The sequence below is a fragment of the Ranitomeya variabilis genome, chromosome 2, assembly GCF_051348905.1.
Source record: "Ranitomeya variabilis isolate aRanVar5 chromosome 2, aRanVar5.hap1, whole genome shotgun sequence".
Lineage (NCBI taxonomy): Eukaryota > Metazoa > Chordata > Amphibia > Anura > Dendrobatidae > Ranitomeya > Ranitomeya variabilis.
The window spans coordinates 615,502,021-615,522,426 of record NC_135233.1 but is presented as its reverse complement, the minus strand read 5'-3'; the positions used below and the strand labels follow the sequence as shown (position 1 = coordinate 615,522,426).

The window sequence follows — 20,406 nt, the reverse complement described above, 5'->3', positions numbered from 1 at the left end:
GGAAAACGTCCATGGCAGGTCAATTACTGTAACGCTGCATTCCTGCAGCCCGGAGCACTGGCACTCTCACGGGAAGTATGGAGTCCGGGGCACAGGGCTAAACAAATATTGAGATAAGGGTTCAATCTAGTGTCTTTTATAGCCATTAAAGAAGAAGAGAAAGGAGCACTTGGCCGGCGGCATCCTCCTGAGCACCGGATAATGACCAGTCCTGGAATATTATCACCTCGGAGGCTATAAACCCTCCACAGTTGGTAGGAACCGAGTGTAAACTATTTACTCTAAAAGCTTTTGTGGAAAGGATCAGTCATCAAGGACGACACTTCTAAAGTAAAGAGTGAGAGCTATAAAACAAGCCCCGATCCTCCTGCCAAGAAGCAGAACATCGCCCTCTAATAACAGGTGCAAGAAAGAAGCACCGACATACGCCTGTCCACATGGGGGCTCATGCCCCAGAGCTGCACTCACTATTCTACTGGTGCAGTCACTGTGTACATACATTACTGATCCTGAGTAACATCCTGTATTATACTCCAGAGCTGCACTCACTATTCTGCTGGTGCAGTCACTGTGTACATACATTACATTACTGATCCTGAGTTACATCCTGTATTATACTCCAGAGCTGCACTCACTATTCTGCTGGTGCAGTCACTGTGTACATACATTACATTACTGATCCTGAGTTACATCCTGTATTATACTCTAGAGCTGCACTCACTATTCTGCTGGTGCAGTCACTGTGTACATACATTACATTACTGATCCTGAAATACCTCCTGTACAGCTGCACTCACTATGTACATACATTACTTATCCTGCATTATGCTCCAGAGCTGCACTCACTAGAATATAACATGTATATATAAAGAGTCCAGGATTGCTGATATCTTTGGGTTCACAGTACATTTGACAAAGTGAGAACATATGCAGCCCCCCGGAAACCCTCCATACTGCACATAATTCCTGAGGTCACAGTATTATATATATTTAGTAACATAGTACGGTAATATAGTTAGCAAGGCCGAAAAAAGACATTTGTCCATCCAGTTCAGCCTATATTCCGTCAGAATAAATCCCCAGATCTACATCCTTATAAAGAACCTAATATATATGTACACATACACATATACTGTATACACACACACTGTATACACACACTGTATGCACACATATACATTATATACACACATTATATATACACACACACTGTATACACACACACACTGTATGCACACATTATATACACACACTGTGTGCACACATTATATACACACTGTATGCACACATTATATACACACACATATACATTATATACACACACATACATTATATACACACACATTATATACACACACATTATAAACACACATTATATACACACATTATATACACACACACACACACATATATACTGTATACACACATACATTATATACCCACATATACATTATACACACACATTATGTATACATACATTATACACACACACATACATTATATATACACACATACATACATACATATACACACACTCTGTAGTCCAGCACTGACAGTACTTAAAATAAGTGAGCGGTGGGAGCAGATGTGCGGTGATGTATCTCAGTGACAGACAAGGACAGAGCTATAGACAGAGGGGAGGACGAGGCACAAGGGTAAAATGGAGAACACCGCGCTGTACTGGACGCCCTGCTCTGCTCAGTGGAGTAATAAGGTTGTCAGTTGTCAGAGAGAGAATGTTAAACCCCAAGAACAGTCATGACTCCTCCGGTAATTGCCCGCCAATCTAGTGGCCCCTACCAGCAGCCAATCACCGGCCTCTACGGCGTTACTAGCCTGTACAGCACATGACTGCCGTGGCCTGTGATCGGCTGCAGTGATTACATGTCAGTATGGGACCACCACAGCGGCAGAGACCACCAGCGGGGCATTTACTGCAGCTATTGTGATCACGGATGACCCCTTTAATCGCTGTATAATGTTGCGTCCTGCTAAGGCGTCGTATTTCCTGGGTTTTTATTCCAGATCCGCTTGCTGTCAGTGAATGAGAACATTCTGGTTTCCGTCCAGAAGATGAAAACATAGAACCAGGTCCTGTCTGTTTAGAAGACAAATGTATGGGAATCCTACTCCAGACTGATACATTGTAACAAGCGATCAGACACAGACTGGACACACTGTACCAGACGCTCATCTACGAGAAATATTCAGCTTTTACAGAAATTAATTAGCATATTAGAAAGTTGCAAAACTCAAAACCCACACCGGCAAGGACCTCTGCCCCCTCCTAAGAAATCCCGGCTCCTCCCTCTTGTCAATCTCCCGACTACACAGCAGTAACTGGCTGCTGCAATGTACATATCCAGCTGTACCATCACCGCCGTCTATTCTGTCCCCCTGTATACAGCGCGGTCCCATCGCAGCACTCACCCTCTGCCCTGCGTCATCCTGCCAGCACTGACGGTCCTTCTCATCCTCCCCGGGACACAGACTGAGCTCTTATCTCCGCAGCCTGCTCTCCCCATGTGTCACACTTCATCACAGAGGCCGCATTTCCCAAGCCCCTCATGGCCGGTCCCCCACAACCTGCTCTTGTTATTGCCCATTTGAACAGCTGTTTTTCAGCTTGTAGACCCCCACCACCACCACAGAGAAAGGCTGATGGTGGGGGAAGGGGGTCCTGTAAGCCCCCATTAGGGGTCAACTGTGCTAACAACACATTGACCAGCAAACTACCCACTATATAGGCCAGTCAGGAATGAGGGACAAAGGAGGTAGTTACTGGGCGACACTGGACACCCCCACTAAATGATGAGCTGTGGCATTACCAATAAAGTTATTAAAATGCACAGATTACATGTAGCTCATGTCCTGCAGCATGCATGAACCAGGTGGCTCAGGAGGAACAGAGTTAAAGGGCTTCCTAGAAAAGAGACCGCAAAGTGTTGTATTAGGATTCTGAAGTCTCCTGGCCTACTGGTAGCTGTAGTTCCACAATGGCTGTACAGGGTCAGAAAGTAATATCCATGTGGCGGCCGCTGAAGATTAATAAACTGCGTTTTTGGGTGCGATATAACAATACACAACATGAAGAGGAACACGACCTCCCTAATTACAGCCCTCACATCCTCTGCCATTATCCCCCTACACCAGTTGCATCCTGCATGTGGTATTTGTATCAGCCCAGACCACAAGCCGCGTCCTCCCCTGCAGATCTCTGACCGCAGCCCCTTCCTCCTGTAATAACGGCTGGGGATGGGGGAGGTCTATAAACTGTATAACCGCCCACTTATATCACGCTGGAGCCCCCCATACAACGGAGGAGCCATTATGTATCAAGCCCAGGACCATTCAGTACAGAACCGACCTTAAAGGGGAAGGCACTCAGAACCTGACAACTGGAGCAGCAGTAATAGCAATGCACAGCACGGGGGAGAGTTCCCCTATAAAACCTTCTCTAGAAGCCTGGTAGCCATTGCCCTTGTCCCTATAGAACCCCCATATCTCAGGGGAATCCTCCCACATGTCGGCAGCAGGTGGGAATAGTTATCAGAAGCCGCACGCAGAAGTCTGTGCCAAAGATGCCAGGCAACCGCTCTTCTGCAACGCCCCAACAACACAGGTCTCCGTACCACACGTCCCGGGGGATCGCCGATGTAAAGGGCGGCCAAGACGAGGAGATGCCGGGGGCCGCACCCAGAACATTCACCTGGATGGTTATGCTTAAAGAGACAGGCACAGATTTAAAAATCCTCCAAGAAAATCGCCTAAATAGCAATCCCAAAACACAGAATATCGGTTCACAAATGAGCTGCAATTATCAGTAGGTGCAAAGACAACATGCCCCAGAAGACAAGTCACCAAAAAACGCTCTACGATGATGCTGCACGAGCGAAGAATGCTGGGTGATTGCAGCTCTGAAGCTGGCAAAATGGTGACCGCAGCTCTGGAAGACAATGCAGGCAGTGACTCAGAGACCGAGCCGACGAGGGGCATTATTCAGTCTCTAGTAGAGTTTCTGCTCCGGTGTCCACATCATGGCAGGGTCCTGCAAACTTCCCCAAGAGCTGAAATCCTGGACGTCTCTGGGATTTACTAAACCCTGGAGACATAACGGAGGGGTCCAAGATGCCAGCTCTTGAGTGCCAGCCGAGAATGTTCACAGTGCCATGCAATGATGCACGGACCCCAAACCAAGATCCTGCAAAACTTTCTGCTCAATTCAAGGTTTAAACAAAAAAAGTTCTTCTCCTCTGACAGCAAGCAGAGATCTTGGAGAAGGTGGAGAAGTGCCGACATGTATGGTAAGGCGAAGCAACGCTGGAGAGAGAAGTGAGACGTATGTGTCGCTCATCTCCAGGGACACTCCCGAGCAGCAGGTGCAGCGCTCATACAGCAGCGGCACTTACATAACGCGTGCAGGGGCCACATCCGCACTGTCGTTCTGGCCATCAGCCACAAGATAACCCCTGTAAGTGCAAGTTCACACAGGCCGTACTAAAGCCCGGCTTTGCCTATAAACTGCCTCTAACACTGCCTATATGACTCTGCACTGGCACTGATCACTTCTGCATCGGTACAATGCCGGCGCCCCGTCAGGTTCGTCATCTGGGCCGCCCACCTGCCGATGTGGATTTTCCTGTAATACTGCATCCGTGTGACCACTGCATCTAATCAGTTATGCGCTATACATGTTAGGCCGGCCTCACACTAGCGAGTTTTACGGACGTATGAGCGCATAAACTACGTCCGTAAAATACGCATTACACACGGCCCAATTAATCTCTATGGCCCAGCTCCTATCTGCCGTATATTACGCATCCGTAATATACGGCTTTCTACGGCCGTAGAAAATCGCAACATGCTGCGTTTGTCACCGTATTGCGAAAAAAAAAAAAAATCGCCAATGAAAGTCTATGGGGGCGAGAAAAATACGGATTCCACACGGACCAGCAGTGTGACTTGCAAGAAATACGCAGCGGTGTTAGTGAAAAGCCGGTAATTCAATTGCCGGCTTTTCATTTCTCCTTCACAAACCCGACAGGATATGAAACATGGTTTACATACAGTAAACCATCTCATATCCCCTTTTTTTTTTCGCATATTCCACACTACTAATGTTAGTAGTGTGTATGTGCAAAATTTGGGCGCTGTAGCTTGTAAAATAAAGGGTTAAATGGCGGAAAAAATTGGCGTGGGCTCCCGCGCAATTTTCGCCGCCAGAGTGGTAAAGCCAGTGACTGAGGGCAGATATTAATAGCCTGGAGAGGGTCCACGGTTATTGCCTCCCCCCCTGGCTAAAAACATCTGCCCCCAGCCACCCCAGAAAAGGCACATCTGGAAGATGCGCCTATTCTGGCACTTGGCCACTCGCTTCCCACTCCCATGTAGCGGTGGGATATGGGGTAATGAAGGGTTAATGTCACCTTGCTATTGTAAGGTGACATTAAGCCAGATTAATAATGGAGAGGCGTCAATTATGACACCTATCCATTATTAACCCAATTGTATGAAAGGGTTAAAAAAAAAAAAAAACACACCTTATTAAAAAGTATTTTAATGAAATAATCACACAGGTTGTTTTAATATTTTATTGCTCTCTCAATCCACCTGAAGACCCTCGCTCTGAAAAATAATAAACCAACAATATACATACCTTCCGATGATCTGTCATGTCCCACGAAGTAAATCCATCTGAAGGGGTTAAATCATTTTACAGCCAGGAGCTGTGCTAATGCACTCGCTCGTGCCTGTAAACCCCGGGTACTGAAAGGAAAGCTGGGTGACCTGTAGTTACCTTGAGTTGCGGTGAGGCGCCCTCTGCTGGATGTCCTCATGAACTTGAGCCTTGGAAAAGTTCCCACGCTCGAGTTCATATGAGGACATCCAGCAGGGGGCGCATCACCGCAACTCAAGGCAACTACAGATCACCCAGTTTTCCTTTCAGTACCCGGGGTTTACAGGTACGAGCGAGTGCATTAGCACAGCTCCTGGCTGTAAAATGATTTAACCCCTTCAGATGGATTTACATTGTGGGACATAACGACGGAAGGTATGGAATATTGTTGTTTGTTTTTTTAACTTTGTTTCAGGACGATGGTCTTCAGATGGATTAAGAGTCTAATAAAATATTACAACAACATGTGTCTTTATTTCATTAAAATACTTTGTAATCATGTGTGTGTGTTTTATTAACCATTTCGTACTATTGGATTAATAATGGATAGGTGTCATAATTGACGCCTCTCCATTATTAATCTGGCTTAATGTCACCTTACAATAGCAAGGTGACATTAACCCTTCATTACCCCATATCCCACCGCTACACGGGAGTGGGAAGAGTGGCCAAGTGCCAGAATAGGCGCATCTTCCAGATGTGCCTTTTCTGGGGTGGCTGGGGGCAGATGTTAGTAGCCAGGGGGGGCCAATAACCATGGACCCTCTCCTGGCTATTAATATCTGCCCTCAGTCACTGGCTTTACCACTCTGGTGGAGAAAATTGCACGGGAGCCCACGCCAATTTTTTCCGCGATTTAACCCTTTATTTTACAAGCTACAGCGCCCAAATTTTGCACATACACACTACTAACATTAGTAGTGTGGAATATGCAAAAAAAAGGGGATATGAGATGGTTTACTGTATGTAAACCATGTCTCATATCTTGTCGGGTTTGGGAAGGAGAAATGAAAAGCCGGCAATTGAATTACCGGCTTTTCACATATATCGCGCTGAATTAAATATAAAAACAGAATATATATATATATATATATATATATATATATATATATATGTGTCTCAATGATATATATATATATATATATATATATATATATATAGATAGATAGATAGATAGATAGATAGATAGATAGATAGATAGATAGATAGATAGATATACACTGTATATATGTTTTAACGATCATTTGAGCACATAAATCCATTAGATGTCGGTTTTGCAAGCCTGCGAGAAAATATCGCAGTACGGATGCCATACGGATTACATACGGAGGATGCCATGCGCAAAATATGCTGACACACCCTGCCTACGGATGACATACGGATCACTATTTTGGGGACTTTTCTGCGTATTACGGCCGTAAAAAACGGACCGTATTTACATACGCTGAGTGTGAGGCTGGCCTTAGCATGATCGCATCAACCTGTGAGTGGCTGCAGCGGTGCTCACGTGGATGTGCAACACATTGTCGCTCCAGGAAAGTAGAGAAAACAGATGGGGACCACCAGAGCGAGGTTATAAACCCACGTCCTATGCCTTCTGGACCAATAGCATGGAGGATACGATGCTGGTCCAAACTGAGCCCCCCCCATTGCAGCTCTATAAGACCCCAGTGCCTCTGTGGCATCGGAGGAGGACGAGGACAAGGAGGATCTGCAAGATTCAGAGAACCTTCAGACAGCGCACGCTCCTTACTGGGGTAACCGACCACTCGGACTGCAGAGGTGACCGATAGCCAAGGTGACTATAGATTTAAGAATCCCTCCCCGTTCTCAGGACAGACAACATTAGAAGTCGCACACAAGGTGCACGCCATACAGAAAGATACAGACGTGGATAAAAGTGCCGCCTGTACCTTATGTCTTCGAAGAAAGCTTCTAGGTAGTCGCGCTGCTCGGCCAGGGAGAGCTCGATGTCCAGGTAGTTCCCGTTAGTCGATAGCTGCAACGTGCAATCTTCCAGCTAGAGGAGAAACGGAGAGAGGAGGTTAGTCCGACACAGCGACGAGCACCGCAGCTCTGAGGGAAGAGTCACCTTGCCATACAGCCTCTCCAGCACTGCGCACAGGTCACATCCCGGCCTCATTAACTTGGTGATTAGCCCCGTGTGCGGTCACGAGGTGCAGGCCGATATTTACAGGGAAGGCGGTCGTTCCGGCAGGTCAGCCATGACGCACACTTCTCACTGGTCATGAGACCCTTCATTAGGAATATACTGTAGTGTATGCCCCTTTAAATGGCCGCTGCTGTAAATCAGTGACCGCAGCAGCCATGATGTAGCATTGGAACGTTTCGCCCCTGACAATAGACCCCCGAGGTTTAGAGCGAGCCATACAACAGCACTTCCACAGCCACCTTCGCTGTCCGCCCTGCCAGATCCCGAGGCGTTGCTGGTGTGGTGACCATATTCATGAGGAATTTTGTTCCATTACGTAATGGCCCCAACAGGGCGAACAAATACGAGCAAAACGTCTAGAAAACACAGGGGCCATTCCAGGAGGAGACGAGGCTACGGCAGCGGCTGGTGTAAAAGATGGCATCTAATAAAAGATGGCTGACACTATGAGAACGGGGGTCCTGCATTCTTTCTGTGCATGGGACGCTACTGAGCATGTGTGACCACCACTATGACACAGTGCACGCAGCGGTGGTCGAGCTTCTGCAACATTCAGGGGACTTCGGACCTTTGACTAATGGGGGCTGCAGCGGTCAGACCCGTGATTACACATTTATCACCCATCATGTACATAAGTGCAAAACCCCTCAATGCCTGACGATTGGGACTGTTACAGTTAAGCTTCTTTTCCCAGTGTGTACGGCACTGTGTCGGTGTAAACATTGTTTGGGGGGCTTTGGTCAGATGCCCCCCATACTGATGCTCATAAGGAGCCCACTTGCCTAATGTCGGGCTGGACCGGTCTATATATGATGAAAGCAGCCTGGGGCCGGGAGTCTCCTTCCACCATCAGCCATCGCTCCTACCAACGATGAGGGTTGTATTCTGCTGATTAAACACGCACGGCGTTATTTCTTATGGGGGGGCGAGCGTCTTTGGAAGGCAGGTTATGCGCATTTTCACAGCTCCGGGAGAGAGATCTGTGCATCTTTTCATCACTCCACACCTTGGCCCAACATCAGAAAACTTGAAGAAAAACTGCTCAAGCTGAACAAATAGCAATAATTGTTCTATGGCGCTGGGGAGCTGCGGGACACGGATCTGCAGCCGGGGGATGGGTTAGGGGGGCTGGGGGAAAGGCCAGGAAGACTGGGGAACGTCACGGGATCATCCCAAGATGAGCCGTCATTCCTTACAGATCAAGGAAGAAATCTTTACATGAAACAGAAGGAAAAAAAAAAAAAAAAACTGATGGGAAAAGCAGCCGACAGGAGGAGCAGACTTTAGTTTAACCTGTTTGTTCTCAGCTGCATTAGTTCAGTATCTGCAGCACAACTTTTAGCTGGCTTTTATGTCACTACAAGTCCCAGCATGTACTGACAAGCCTTCCTCAACAGTCACAGGTGTCCAAAACCGTGCCTCAAGAACTACAACGCTCAGCATGCCTTTACAGCCAAACTCTGAGACAACGTTGTGCGTGAGAAATGTAGCACAAATCACTTTACTGTTCTGGATCCGGAAACAGACACTGCACCAGAATATCAGCTGTGAAGGCGAATTTTCACACTGACAGCAAGCAGAGATTCTAATTCTGAGGAACAAATACAATTTATATTGGAAAGTTGCAGAAGGAATTCCAGATTTTAAGACGGTGCCGCCTCCGCCCGGTCTGTCCTACGAAGAGCAGCGCCTTTCCCAAAGCTTCTCCCCATAGAAAATGTCACTGTTTACACAGGAGGCCTGGGATGGTGACACAGAATATCAACGGCCGCGAGGAGGGCGGACACCGCAGCTATTCTCAGAGCCTCTGTGCCCGGGGACAAAAATAGCAGGAGCGGCTGCAGGAGAGGGCGGTGTGAAGGATAGAGCTGGATGTCCGCGCTCGCTTCCTGGCTCAGAACACTGAAGGCAAAAGAAACATCAGAATATAAAAAAAAGTTGAAAAAAAACAAAACAAAAAAAACTTAGATTATAAAAATAAAACAAAAATAACTACAGTGCATTGTGCCATTCTGGAACAAAGGGGAAAGTTGGCCAGTAAATGCCCATTGACCACATTCCCCCAAAACTGTAGGGTGCGGGTGGCACCGTCATGGCAGCTGAGGGGCCTATTGAAGGGGTTTGTGCACCTGTGACTGGGCGTCATAGTGCGGTATTAATGTACTGTACACGAGAGCGCCCTAAAGGGCCCAATAACATTTAAAAAGGGGTTTTACCATCTTAGAAGAAAAGTTTGCAGTCACTAGAGAGGACTCGAGATTGTTTCTTAAACCGGAGAAACCACTATTAAACTGAAAAAAAAAATACAAATTATGTAATAAATATATATAAAAAATATAAAATTATATAATAAAATATACAAATATAATGCAATCAATATAAATTACATAATAAATGTAAACTATTTATATAATCTAATGTAAAATTATTATGTAATAAATTAATATAAAAAAGTTTTAAAAATGTATATTAAATTATATATTATATAATTTTATATTAATTACATAATTTTATATTTCTTATTTTTATGGGTTTTCCGGTTTAAGAAAAACAATCTTGACTCTCCTATAGTGACTGCAAACTTTTCTTCTTAGATGGTAAAATCCCTTTTTAAAGGTTTTTGGACTTCTTAGGGCCCTGTTGTACAGTACATTAACACCGTACTGTGACACCCAGTAGTAATGGTCCCTGGAATGGTAATGATAAAACAGACACTTCAACCATAAAAAAAAAAAAAAAAAAAAAAAAAAAATTGACCCAAAAAATTGAAGGCAAGGAGGTAAAAAAATAAATAAAAAAAAATGGAAGTGAAGAGGGGCCAATGTACGGTGTCGCCGGCCATTGTAATGCAGAGAATGGCGCGGTGTAGGAGACTGAGGGGGGTAAGATTTCAATGATTGCAAATCACTGGTGATCTCTGTGTTATTGCCGCTATGAATGACGACTGTTTATATATCCGCGGAGCAGAAAAGCCAAGAACGCTCCATTATACAAGACGGATCATATCGTTAGCCACCACAGAACCGCCCCCCTGATGTCCCTGCGTTTCGCCACATCCCAACTCCTCTCATACAGATCATGGGACTATAATGAAAGGAAGAACAAAAAACATTATTAATAAAAGGGACTCCGCTTCACCCAAGCAGTAAACTGGTTTATCCCGTCCTAGTGGGAAGAGAGCGCCGCGGGGCCGAAATAAAGGAACAATGGAGTAGTCAGCTGCCTGAGAAACCCGCCGTCATCATCATGGCACAGAAATAAAGGGGAAGCCTTGGAAAGCTGGGCACGCAGCAGCACAGGGGCCCACCCAGCTTTCCTACTGAGAAGACACATTGCCCACTCAGTTTGACTATGGACAATAATCAGGTGGTCACCCAGCTTTTCCAAGCTTCTGCATGGCACAGATTTGGTGACGCTGTAATGGCGGCCATACTGGCACTCACCTAGTCCTTTAATCAGAGTGGGCGTCACCTTTATCTATTGTGTGTGACCACTCCCCCTTAGGTACCAAAAGTAGATTTGCATAAACCCCACCGTCATGTGGTGGCGATAAACCATTCCCTGCCAGGAACGTGACCGCCACCAAACATGAAGAGGTGAAAGGTGTCTGCCGGAGTGGCCCTGCAGCATTACTGCCGACAAGGAAGGGGATGTGGTGTCTCGGTGCAGGGCAATAATTAACACCCAGGCGGAGGAGCAGCCTTAAAGGGACGCCGCTATCTGCTCAGGTTAATCCTCAGATCACAGTGACCCATCTGCGGCCCCTTTAAATCCCTCATTACTGTTCACGGCCAGACGAGAGAAATTACAGAGCACGTGCCTGACCCTTTAATACAAAGTAATACCAAGTTCACCTGAAGCAGAAGTGACATGTAATAATCTGCGGGATAACACCCCCCGTTGGCGAGGTGTCACTCCGAGTAATGTCACAACCTACATCACACCCCAAAAGTCTTATGTTCTATCAGGTAGGTTTCTGGGAAGTAGGAAGACCCCCCGAGAGGTTGGCAAATCCCTGCACACCGCCACAGACTTGGAGATCATTCATGTTTTTCCAATGGGCAGAGGGGAAAGGACCGCTGCTAGTCACTTGTCTCCTCTAGACACCTCTGTCCCTCCTCTGGAGCCCCCTCCTCACCCAAAAAAACCTCACCGTCCGTCCCCTCGCCAGAAAACCCTCCGTCGTCCATGCCCCCCGCCAGAAAACCCTCCGCCCTCCGTCTGTCCCCCGCCATAAAACCCTCCGTCAGTCCGTCCCCCGCCAGCAAACCCTCCGCCGTCTGTCCCCCCGCCAGAAAACCCTCCGCCGTCCGTCCCCCCGCCAGAAAACCCTCCGCCCTCCCGCCAGAAAACCCTCCGCCGTCCGTCCTCCTGCCAGAAAACCCTCCGCCATCCGTCCCCCCGCCAGAAAATGCTCCGCCCCCCGCCAGAAAACCCTCTGTCAGTCCGCTCCCCCGCCAGAAAACCCTCCGTTGTCTGTCCCCCTGCCAGAAAACACTCCGTCCCTCTTCTTCAGGACTTCTCTGAAAACATAAAAGGAAGGATGCCTTGAAATGTATCTGCTCGATGCCCCCGATATCATCCGCCAGGGTTATTTACAGAACATTTAGATGGGCCATTCTCAGCCCGTTAACGAGCGGAGATCAGTTATGTACAAATTGACCAGCGCTGATTTTCACGAGCCGACAAAAACCTATGTGAACAGAACGACCATTAATAAGAGCATCCGGCCTCCAGACGTCATGTTGTCGCCAGCACATTACTCACCTACATGTGGCGATGTGCTGCCGATTGCTGAATCATCGCTTACACGATCTGATCGCCTGTACAGTCATGGACAAAAATTGAGAATGAGACAAATACTTTTTCCAAAGTCTACTGCTTCATTTTTTCTAATGGCAATTTGCATATACTCCTGAATGTCAGAGTGATCAGCTTAACAGCAATTACTGTACTTGCAAAGTCAATATTTGCCCAGAAAATGAACTTTAACCCCCAAAACACATTTCAATTTCATTGCAGTCCTGCCTTAAAAGGAGCAGCTAACATCGTTTTAGTGATTGATCCATTAACACAGGTGTGGGGGTTGATGAGGACAGGGCTGGCGATCAGTCAGTCATGATTAAGTAAGAATGACATCACTGGACACTTTAAAAGGAGGCTGGTGCTTGGTATCATTGTTTCTCTTCAGTTAACCATGGTTATCTCTAAAGAAACACGTGCAGCCATCATTGCACTGCACAAAAATGGCCTAACAGGGAAGAGTATCGCAGCTACAAAGATTGCACCTCAGTCAACAATCTATCGCATCATCAAGAACTTCAAGGAGAGAGCTTCCATTGTCAAAAAGGCTCCAGGGCGCCCAAGAAAGACCAGCAAGCGCCAGGACCGTATCTTAAAACTGTTTCAGCTGCGGGATCGGACCCCCAGCAGTGCCGAGCTTGCTCAGGAATGGCAGCAGGCTGGTGTGAGTGCTTCTGCACGCACTGTGAGGCGGAGACTCTTTGAGCAAGGCCTGGTTTCAAGGAGGGCAGCAAAGAAGCCACTTCTCTCCAGAAAAAACATCAGGGACCGACTGATATTCTGCAAAAGGTACAGGGAGTGGACTGCTGAGGACTGGGGCAAAGTCATTTTCTCTGATGAATCCCCTTTTCGATTGTTTGGGACATCTGGAAAACAGCTTATTCGGAGAAGAAGAGGTGAGCGCTACCACCAGTCTTGTCTCATGCCAACTGAAAAGCATCCTGAAACCATTCATGTGTGGGGTTGCTTCTCAGCCAAGGGAATCGGCTCACTCACAGTCTTGCCTAAAAACTCAGCCATGAATAAAGAATGGTACCGGAATGTCCTCCAAGAGCAACTTCTCCCAACCGTCCAAGAGCAGTTTGGCGCCCAACAATGCCTTTTCCAGCATGATGGAGCACCTTGCCATAAAGCAAAGGTGATAACTAAATGGCTCATGGAACAAAACAGAGATTTTGGGTCCATGGCCTGGAAACTCCCCAGATCTTAATCCCATTGAGAACTTGTGGTCAATCATCAAGAGACGGCTGGACAAACAAAAACGAACAAATTCTGGCAAAATGCAAGCATTGATTATGCAAGAATGGACTGCTATCAGTCAGGATTTGGTCCAGAAGTTGATTGAGAGCATGCCAGGGAGAATTGCAGAGGTCTTGAAGAAGAAGGGTCAACACTGCAAATATTGACTTGCTGCATTAACTCATTCTAACTGTCAATATATCCTATTGGTACTCATAATATGATTGCAATTATATTTCTGTATGTGAAATAAACATCAGACAAACACTAATAAAAACCAGAGGGCAGCAGATCATGTGAAAATATAATTTTGGTGTAATTCTCAAAACTTTTGGCCATGACTGTAGAACGAGCACTGGCTGATTATCGGATGATTTGGAGGCCCCCCATACAGATTGGATGACTGATCGATGGAAATGTTTTATCTTCGGCGGTCCTCTCGGCCCCCAGCGATCACAGTGTGAGCAGACGACTGTGGAGGAGGCTGAAAGTCACGGGCAGGAAGCGATTTGTAAGGTGATTTGTCATTTAGGATTGTAAGAAATCTGGATGCCATCATAGGGGCCAATACGAGTGGTCATCGGGGAAGAGGGTAGACGTTATCGGGGGCAATCCGAGCAGTCGTTTGGGGGGTGGCAAGTAGTACGAGCTGCAATCAGGTGCGGGGGTAATATGAGCATCTATAGGGTGTGGGGTAATACGAGCCTTTATCATGGGGGTAATAAGAGCCGTCATGGGTATGCGGGGGTAATATGAGCCCTCATCGGGTGGGGGGGTAGTAAAACGAGCCGTCATAAAGGAAGGGGTGGAGGTAGGGGGGTTATATGTCATTTTGTATTCCAAGGAACTGACTTATACTTATCGTGGGATGCACTGTAGGATAGAGATGCCGGATGATGGCCAATATGGCTACAATGATGAATGCCACCCAACTTTCTGAAACTTCTGAATAGCAAATTAACAAATTGGAGGGAGGGATAATGCAACTCAAGGCAAAATTGCCATTCAGAAGCCGGGAGAATCTGGGTACCGGCCATACGGCCATATTGGTTGCTGGACTCGAAGTAAAATATAACCGCTAAGAAATGAGCTATGGACTTTTTAGGATCTGGGGTGGGGGGTGGCGGAACTTTTTGAGCGCAGCAGAACTATAGTCTTCCCCGCCAGGATCACGTCAAGATTTCTCACAGCGATTTCCCAATCATGTCCCCGTTGCCAGGGACCCCATCCTCAAAACCCAGATGCCAGACTCTGCTCAAAATGTTCAGTCTGTGCCAGAGAGCAACTAAAAATGGGAACTTCAGGGGGAACATAACCCAGAACAGATGTGGCTGCCCAGAGCGAGCGATACTGCAAACAGGCCGATGAGTAATGCGCTGCGAGAGGAAGCATCGGGTTCGGCTTCACATGCTCCGGGGAAAGGAGGCGGGGGGCCATCTGACCAAAACAACACCTCGTTTCTAAGAGACGGGGGCGACTTTACAAAACGGATGACATCCTTCACACCCCCAGAAATCACCGCTGCAGTGACCGGCACCTTCTAAAGGAGTCATCAAGAAGCAGAGAAAACCTCAGATGGGTCTCAATTCATCATTTTCAAGATCTCTGCTTGCCTTCAGTGAAGGGAAAAAGATAACATTTACATTTAGGATTGTGCTCTGTAGTTTCCCTAAGGGGCACCAAATCCAACAGACTTTCCCATGGGCCGATTGGTCACATAAATCAGGTCCCGGCAGAGGTCGGTCCCCCAGCAGCGGTCAGTCCCGGCAGCGGTCAGTCCGTTACACAGAGCTTGGCGTCGTTACAAGACGGCAACTGTGAAATTCCAGATTCTCGCCTGCGCCAGCCATTCATCCCCTACCGCAATCCATCCATGAACCCAACCAATCACCTAGACCGAGAATAAAGGGTCTAGGTGATTGGCAGACTTCTGCCATTAGGATACTTCGTTACAATGTGTCAGTGCAAGTAAAATGTAGGATTGGAGTCGACGCTATGGAGCTACAACATCCAAGGGGATGTTCAGGATTTACCCAAACAGGAAGAAAAACAACAAAGTTGTATAATAGCTTATAGTTATATAAGAAGGATCGGCGAGCCGCCATGCTTTACACTATTGTGCCTGCAGACACCCCACAAAAGACACCCCACAATTATACACAGGTGGGTGCACAGACTTTTGCCCCAAGAGCCACCATCCTGATAACATTGTACGTGGGGTTTCTAGAGACAAAAGCGACATGACGTCAATGGTTCAGAATGACAACAAAACAATAGCGGAGCACAAGACTCAGGAGCAGCAGGTTGTCAGACACGACCCCTGACCTCTACCAGGAACAATCCGGTAGCCGATGCGGGCGATGTCATTGCCATTGTTAGCGGGATGTTACACACCTCGTCACGAAAATCTACAGGGCAAGAAATCAGAGAGCGAGCGGGGACATCACCCATCACATTGGTCCAAAAGCCTAGTTATGGCGGATAATTAACTATTTGGCTTCCAGGTGAGCTGGCGATCAGGTCCCTCTGCTACTAAAGGGTTAAAATGTAGCAGTACTCTCCATTCCTGGGCGATTAACCCATCACATTGTGACTACCCCCAATGTCTTAGAAACATCCCTATAACACTCCTGGGGACGGCCGGTGTCACCTGTATCATTTATAGAGGGATGAAGGATATTTTGCTAATTGCAATGTTGCCCCCCAGCTTCTTACAGACCCTTCAAGGGTCTGTTCTCCAGGTGACTACCATGCCATATTGGTGATGTTTTGCAGCAGCTCCAGCCATAAAGCGAGGAGCTATGTGCACTGCAGTATCATGAACTGTGAACCTGCCGCGATAAGGTCTGTGTATGGGAGCAATCAGGCGTGTGAAGGAGCAGATAGCGCAGAGGCCCAGGAACAAGGGGGCAGATAATCTCCCCTGCCAGGACAATACGGCTTTTACTGCACAACAAACCTTCCAGAAACCGCAGAGTGCTTAATCACTCAGCCCAGTCTTAAAGGGGATTCCCAGACTGAAAAATTGGCCTTTAAATCTTCCGTGACATAAAAATAATATATATTCACCTTTCAACTTTACAGGGGTCGATGCAGGGAAATGTCATGTCACCAGGTGGCGCACAACTGAGGCCGCAGAGACTGGCACTGGACATCACAATGGTGGCACACAACTGAGGCCGCAGAGACTGGCACTGGACATCACAATGGTGGCGCACAACTGAGGCCGCAGAGACTGGCACTGGACATCACAATGGTGGCACACAACTGAGGCCGCAGAGACTGGCACTGGACATCACAATGGTGGCGCACAACTGAGGCCGCAAAGACTGGCACTAGACATCACAATGGTGGTGCACAACTGAGGCCGCAGAGACTGGCACTAGACATCACAATGGCGGTGCACAACTGAGGCCGCAGAGACTGGCACTGGACATCACAATGGTGGCACACAACTGAGGCCGCAGAGACTGGCACTGGACATCACAATGGTGGCGCACAACTGAGGCCACAGAAACTGGCACTGGACATCACAATGGTGGCGCACAACTGAGGCCGCAGAGACTGGCACTGGACATCACAATGGTGGCACACAACATCACAATTGACAAGGAGGGGTTTCTTGTGACCCTCCGTGCAGATACTGGGAAAACGTAATATACTTTAATGACTTGCAGTGTCGGGAAATTGCAGGGTCCCCCCTTTGGGGGGGGGGTAGTAATCCAGGGCGGTAGTGGAAGAGGTCTGTAGCGCCATCATCGCGCCTTGACAATGAAGCAATCGCTTTAATCATCTGCAAAGTGAGCAACGCGGATTACGAAATCACAAGACGGTGATGTGGCAAAATAACTCTTCAAAACCTCTGCACATAGATATAAAAGCAGCAGATGTGTCATCAGACGGACGTGACCACATCCTGCAGGACTCAGGTAATGGCGGCAATGCCAAAACAGGCGGCAAGCAGGGGCTTAATAGGTGCAGGGGTTGCAATCGCACCCGGGCCCTGGAGACTAGGGGGCCCAAAAGTCCCTATGCACATATGAAAGTCTATTGCTATTAAACACTTGTGTTGAGGGTCCCATTGGAGATTTCACATTGGGGCCCACAAGCTTTAAGAGAAGCCTGGAGTAATAGCGGCCAACAGGTGACAGGGACATAGTGCCGGATTACTGAAAACGCTGGACTATTGGTCATTCATTGATTAATCTCCACAGACATAGGTGGCAACCCTTGCGCTCCAGCTGCAGAACAAGGCTGGTCCCCGCGCCTGGCACTGCGGACCCGCATAATAAATGTTCGCACCCTCTGGCCACATGGGAGGGCAGAGTGCTTTACTGAATACCCAAGGGATAAAGCCAGTGGACCTGTAACCCATGGCTCCACAGACACTGGGAAACTACAACTCTCAGCATGCCCTGCTGATGTAATAACAGTCAAAAGAATGGTGTGTGGCGGAGAAGAAAGGGGTGCAGAAAAAGAACAAAAATCACCGAAATAAGTTCCAATCTCGGAGGAGATTACGCAAGAACCAGAGAAAACAAACAAATCATCCGTCAGAAATGAGGAAAATGTTACGAGCGGCCGCGGAGCAGGATGTGCTGCAGTCACAATAGGAAGCGAGTGGTGACCCCCTGCAGAGCCCCCCGAGGGCAAGGAAGACCCAACACCGGCAACAAGGGGCCGCCAGCTCCAGAAAACAATCCCACAATGCACCACGAAAATAGAGATGTACAGAGTCTGATAATCTGGCACCTGGGACACAGGGAGATATTACACTCCAGTAAAGGTACCTTCACACTAAGCGACGCTGCAGTGATATCGACAACGATGCCGATCGCTGCAGCGTCGCTGTGTGGTCGCTGGAGAGCTGTCACACAGACAGCTCTCCAGCGACCAACTATGCCGAAGTCCCCGGGTAACCAGGGTAAACATCGGGTTACTAAGCGCAGGGCCGCGCTTAGTAACCCGATGTTTACCCTGGTTACCAGTGTAAATGTAAAAAAAAACAAACAGTACATACTCACATTCCGGTGTCCGTAACGTCCCCCGGCGTCTGCTTCCTGCACTGACTGAGTGCCGGCTGTAAGGCACAGCACAGCGGTGACGTCACCGCTGTGCTCTGCTTTTACTTTACGGCCGGCACTCAGAGTCAGTGCGGGAAGCGGACGGCGGGGGACGTGTGACAAACAGCAGAAGGTGAGTATGTACTGTTTGGTTTTTTTACTTTTACAATGGTAACCAGGGTAAATATCGGGTTACTAAGCGCGGCCCTGCGCTTAGTAACCCGATATTTACCCTGGTTACCTTTGTAAAACATTGCTGGCATCGTTGCTTTTGGTGTCAAACACGACGATACACAACGATCTGACGACCAAATAAAGTTCTGAACTTTCAGCAACGACCAGCAATATCACAGCAGGATCCAGATCGCTGCTGCGTGTCAAACACAACGATATCGCTATCCAGGACGCTGCAACGTCACGGATCGTTGTCGTTCTCGTTGCAAAGTCGCTCAGTGTGAAGGTACCTTTATACAGAATATCTGATAATCAGGCAATTAGACAATCACATTCATGCTGATGGCTTGTTACAGTTTACCAGTCTATAGTGTAGGCTATTCACTTCACACAGGAGGACATTGACTGATACATTGTTGTCACGGGTTCCTTCTCCGGTATCACACAATCAACAGAGCAAGTTCAATATGTCATTAGCATATTAGCAAACAACATTATTCACTGACCCTGTGGAGAGATAACAATACAGAACTGTGGGGAGAATATCAGATGGCAAATAACTCATCCTACAAGATAAAGTAACACCATGATAATCAGTAAAATAGAAATACACACAAAATGATACCCACATAAGATATCACACCATCACAACCTCTCCCCCCTCATAATAAGTGAGCACGCCATTAGGTCTACACAGACCACTGGCCTGCTCACTTTAGTCCACTTTGCGTCACTGTTTATAGTTCCTTGTACAGTGGCAGGGGTTTCAATAATCATGAGCACTTGTCCATAAATTCCTGGGTCCTGGCTTTATGGTCATACCAGGCTTTTTGACTGGACTGGGCCGTTCGCTGATGTTCATTAGCCAAGATAGCTAGCTGGGCGGGACAGTCTCGGAACTCTAGAACGTAGGGAATGATGGGCATTACGTTATCTGCGATATCTCCCTCCAATTGTTCTTTCAGAAGAAGGAGAGGCCCACGGACCTTCTGCTCCCACAAAATGACTTTGCAACTCCCCAATGTCATTTCCAAGGAGGATATCTGCAGGAAGTCCTCCCATAAAGCAAATCCAACATTGGATTTCGGTTTTGGAGAAAAACTAACGTACCAAAGCTCTCTGTATATATTTGCGGACACCCCCCCCGCCAGGACAATGGGAATTCCCGGGCCCTGTGAATTGCCTCGGGTCGAACCACACGGGGGTCAGCGATAGTCAGGAATGCCCCTGTGTCTCTAAATCCTGACACTTTGTATCCATCAATTAAGACATCCTGC

General features: G+C 47.5%; 1 protein-coding gene and 1 long non-coding RNA gene across 6 annotated transcripts in view; one reads left to right on the top strand and one right to left on the bottom strand.

The window, feature by feature from the left end:
- The window catches only part of FHOD1 (formin homology 2 domain containing 1), a 65,884-nt gene that overhangs the window by 36,361 nt on the left and 9,117 nt on the right, over positions 1-20,406 (bottom strand). For all 5 annotated transcript variants that reach the window (XM_077288786.1, XM_077288789.1, XM_077288790.1 and 2 more), the window contains exon 2: positions 7,591-7,697. In XM_077288786.1, the coding sequence (XP_077144901.1) occupies positions 7,591-7,697 (107 nt within the window). The remainder of the gene's footprint in view (positions 1-7,590; positions 7,698-20,406) is intronic.
- Positions 17,302-20,406, top strand: part of LOC143807347 (uncharacterized) — a 96,567-nt gene continuing 93,462 nt past the window's right edge. Inside the window, exon 1 of the long non-coding RNA XR_013221704.1 lies at positions 17,302-17,821. This is a non-coding gene — a long non-coding RNA (uncharacterized LOC143807347). The remainder of the gene's footprint in view (positions 17,822-20,406) is intronic.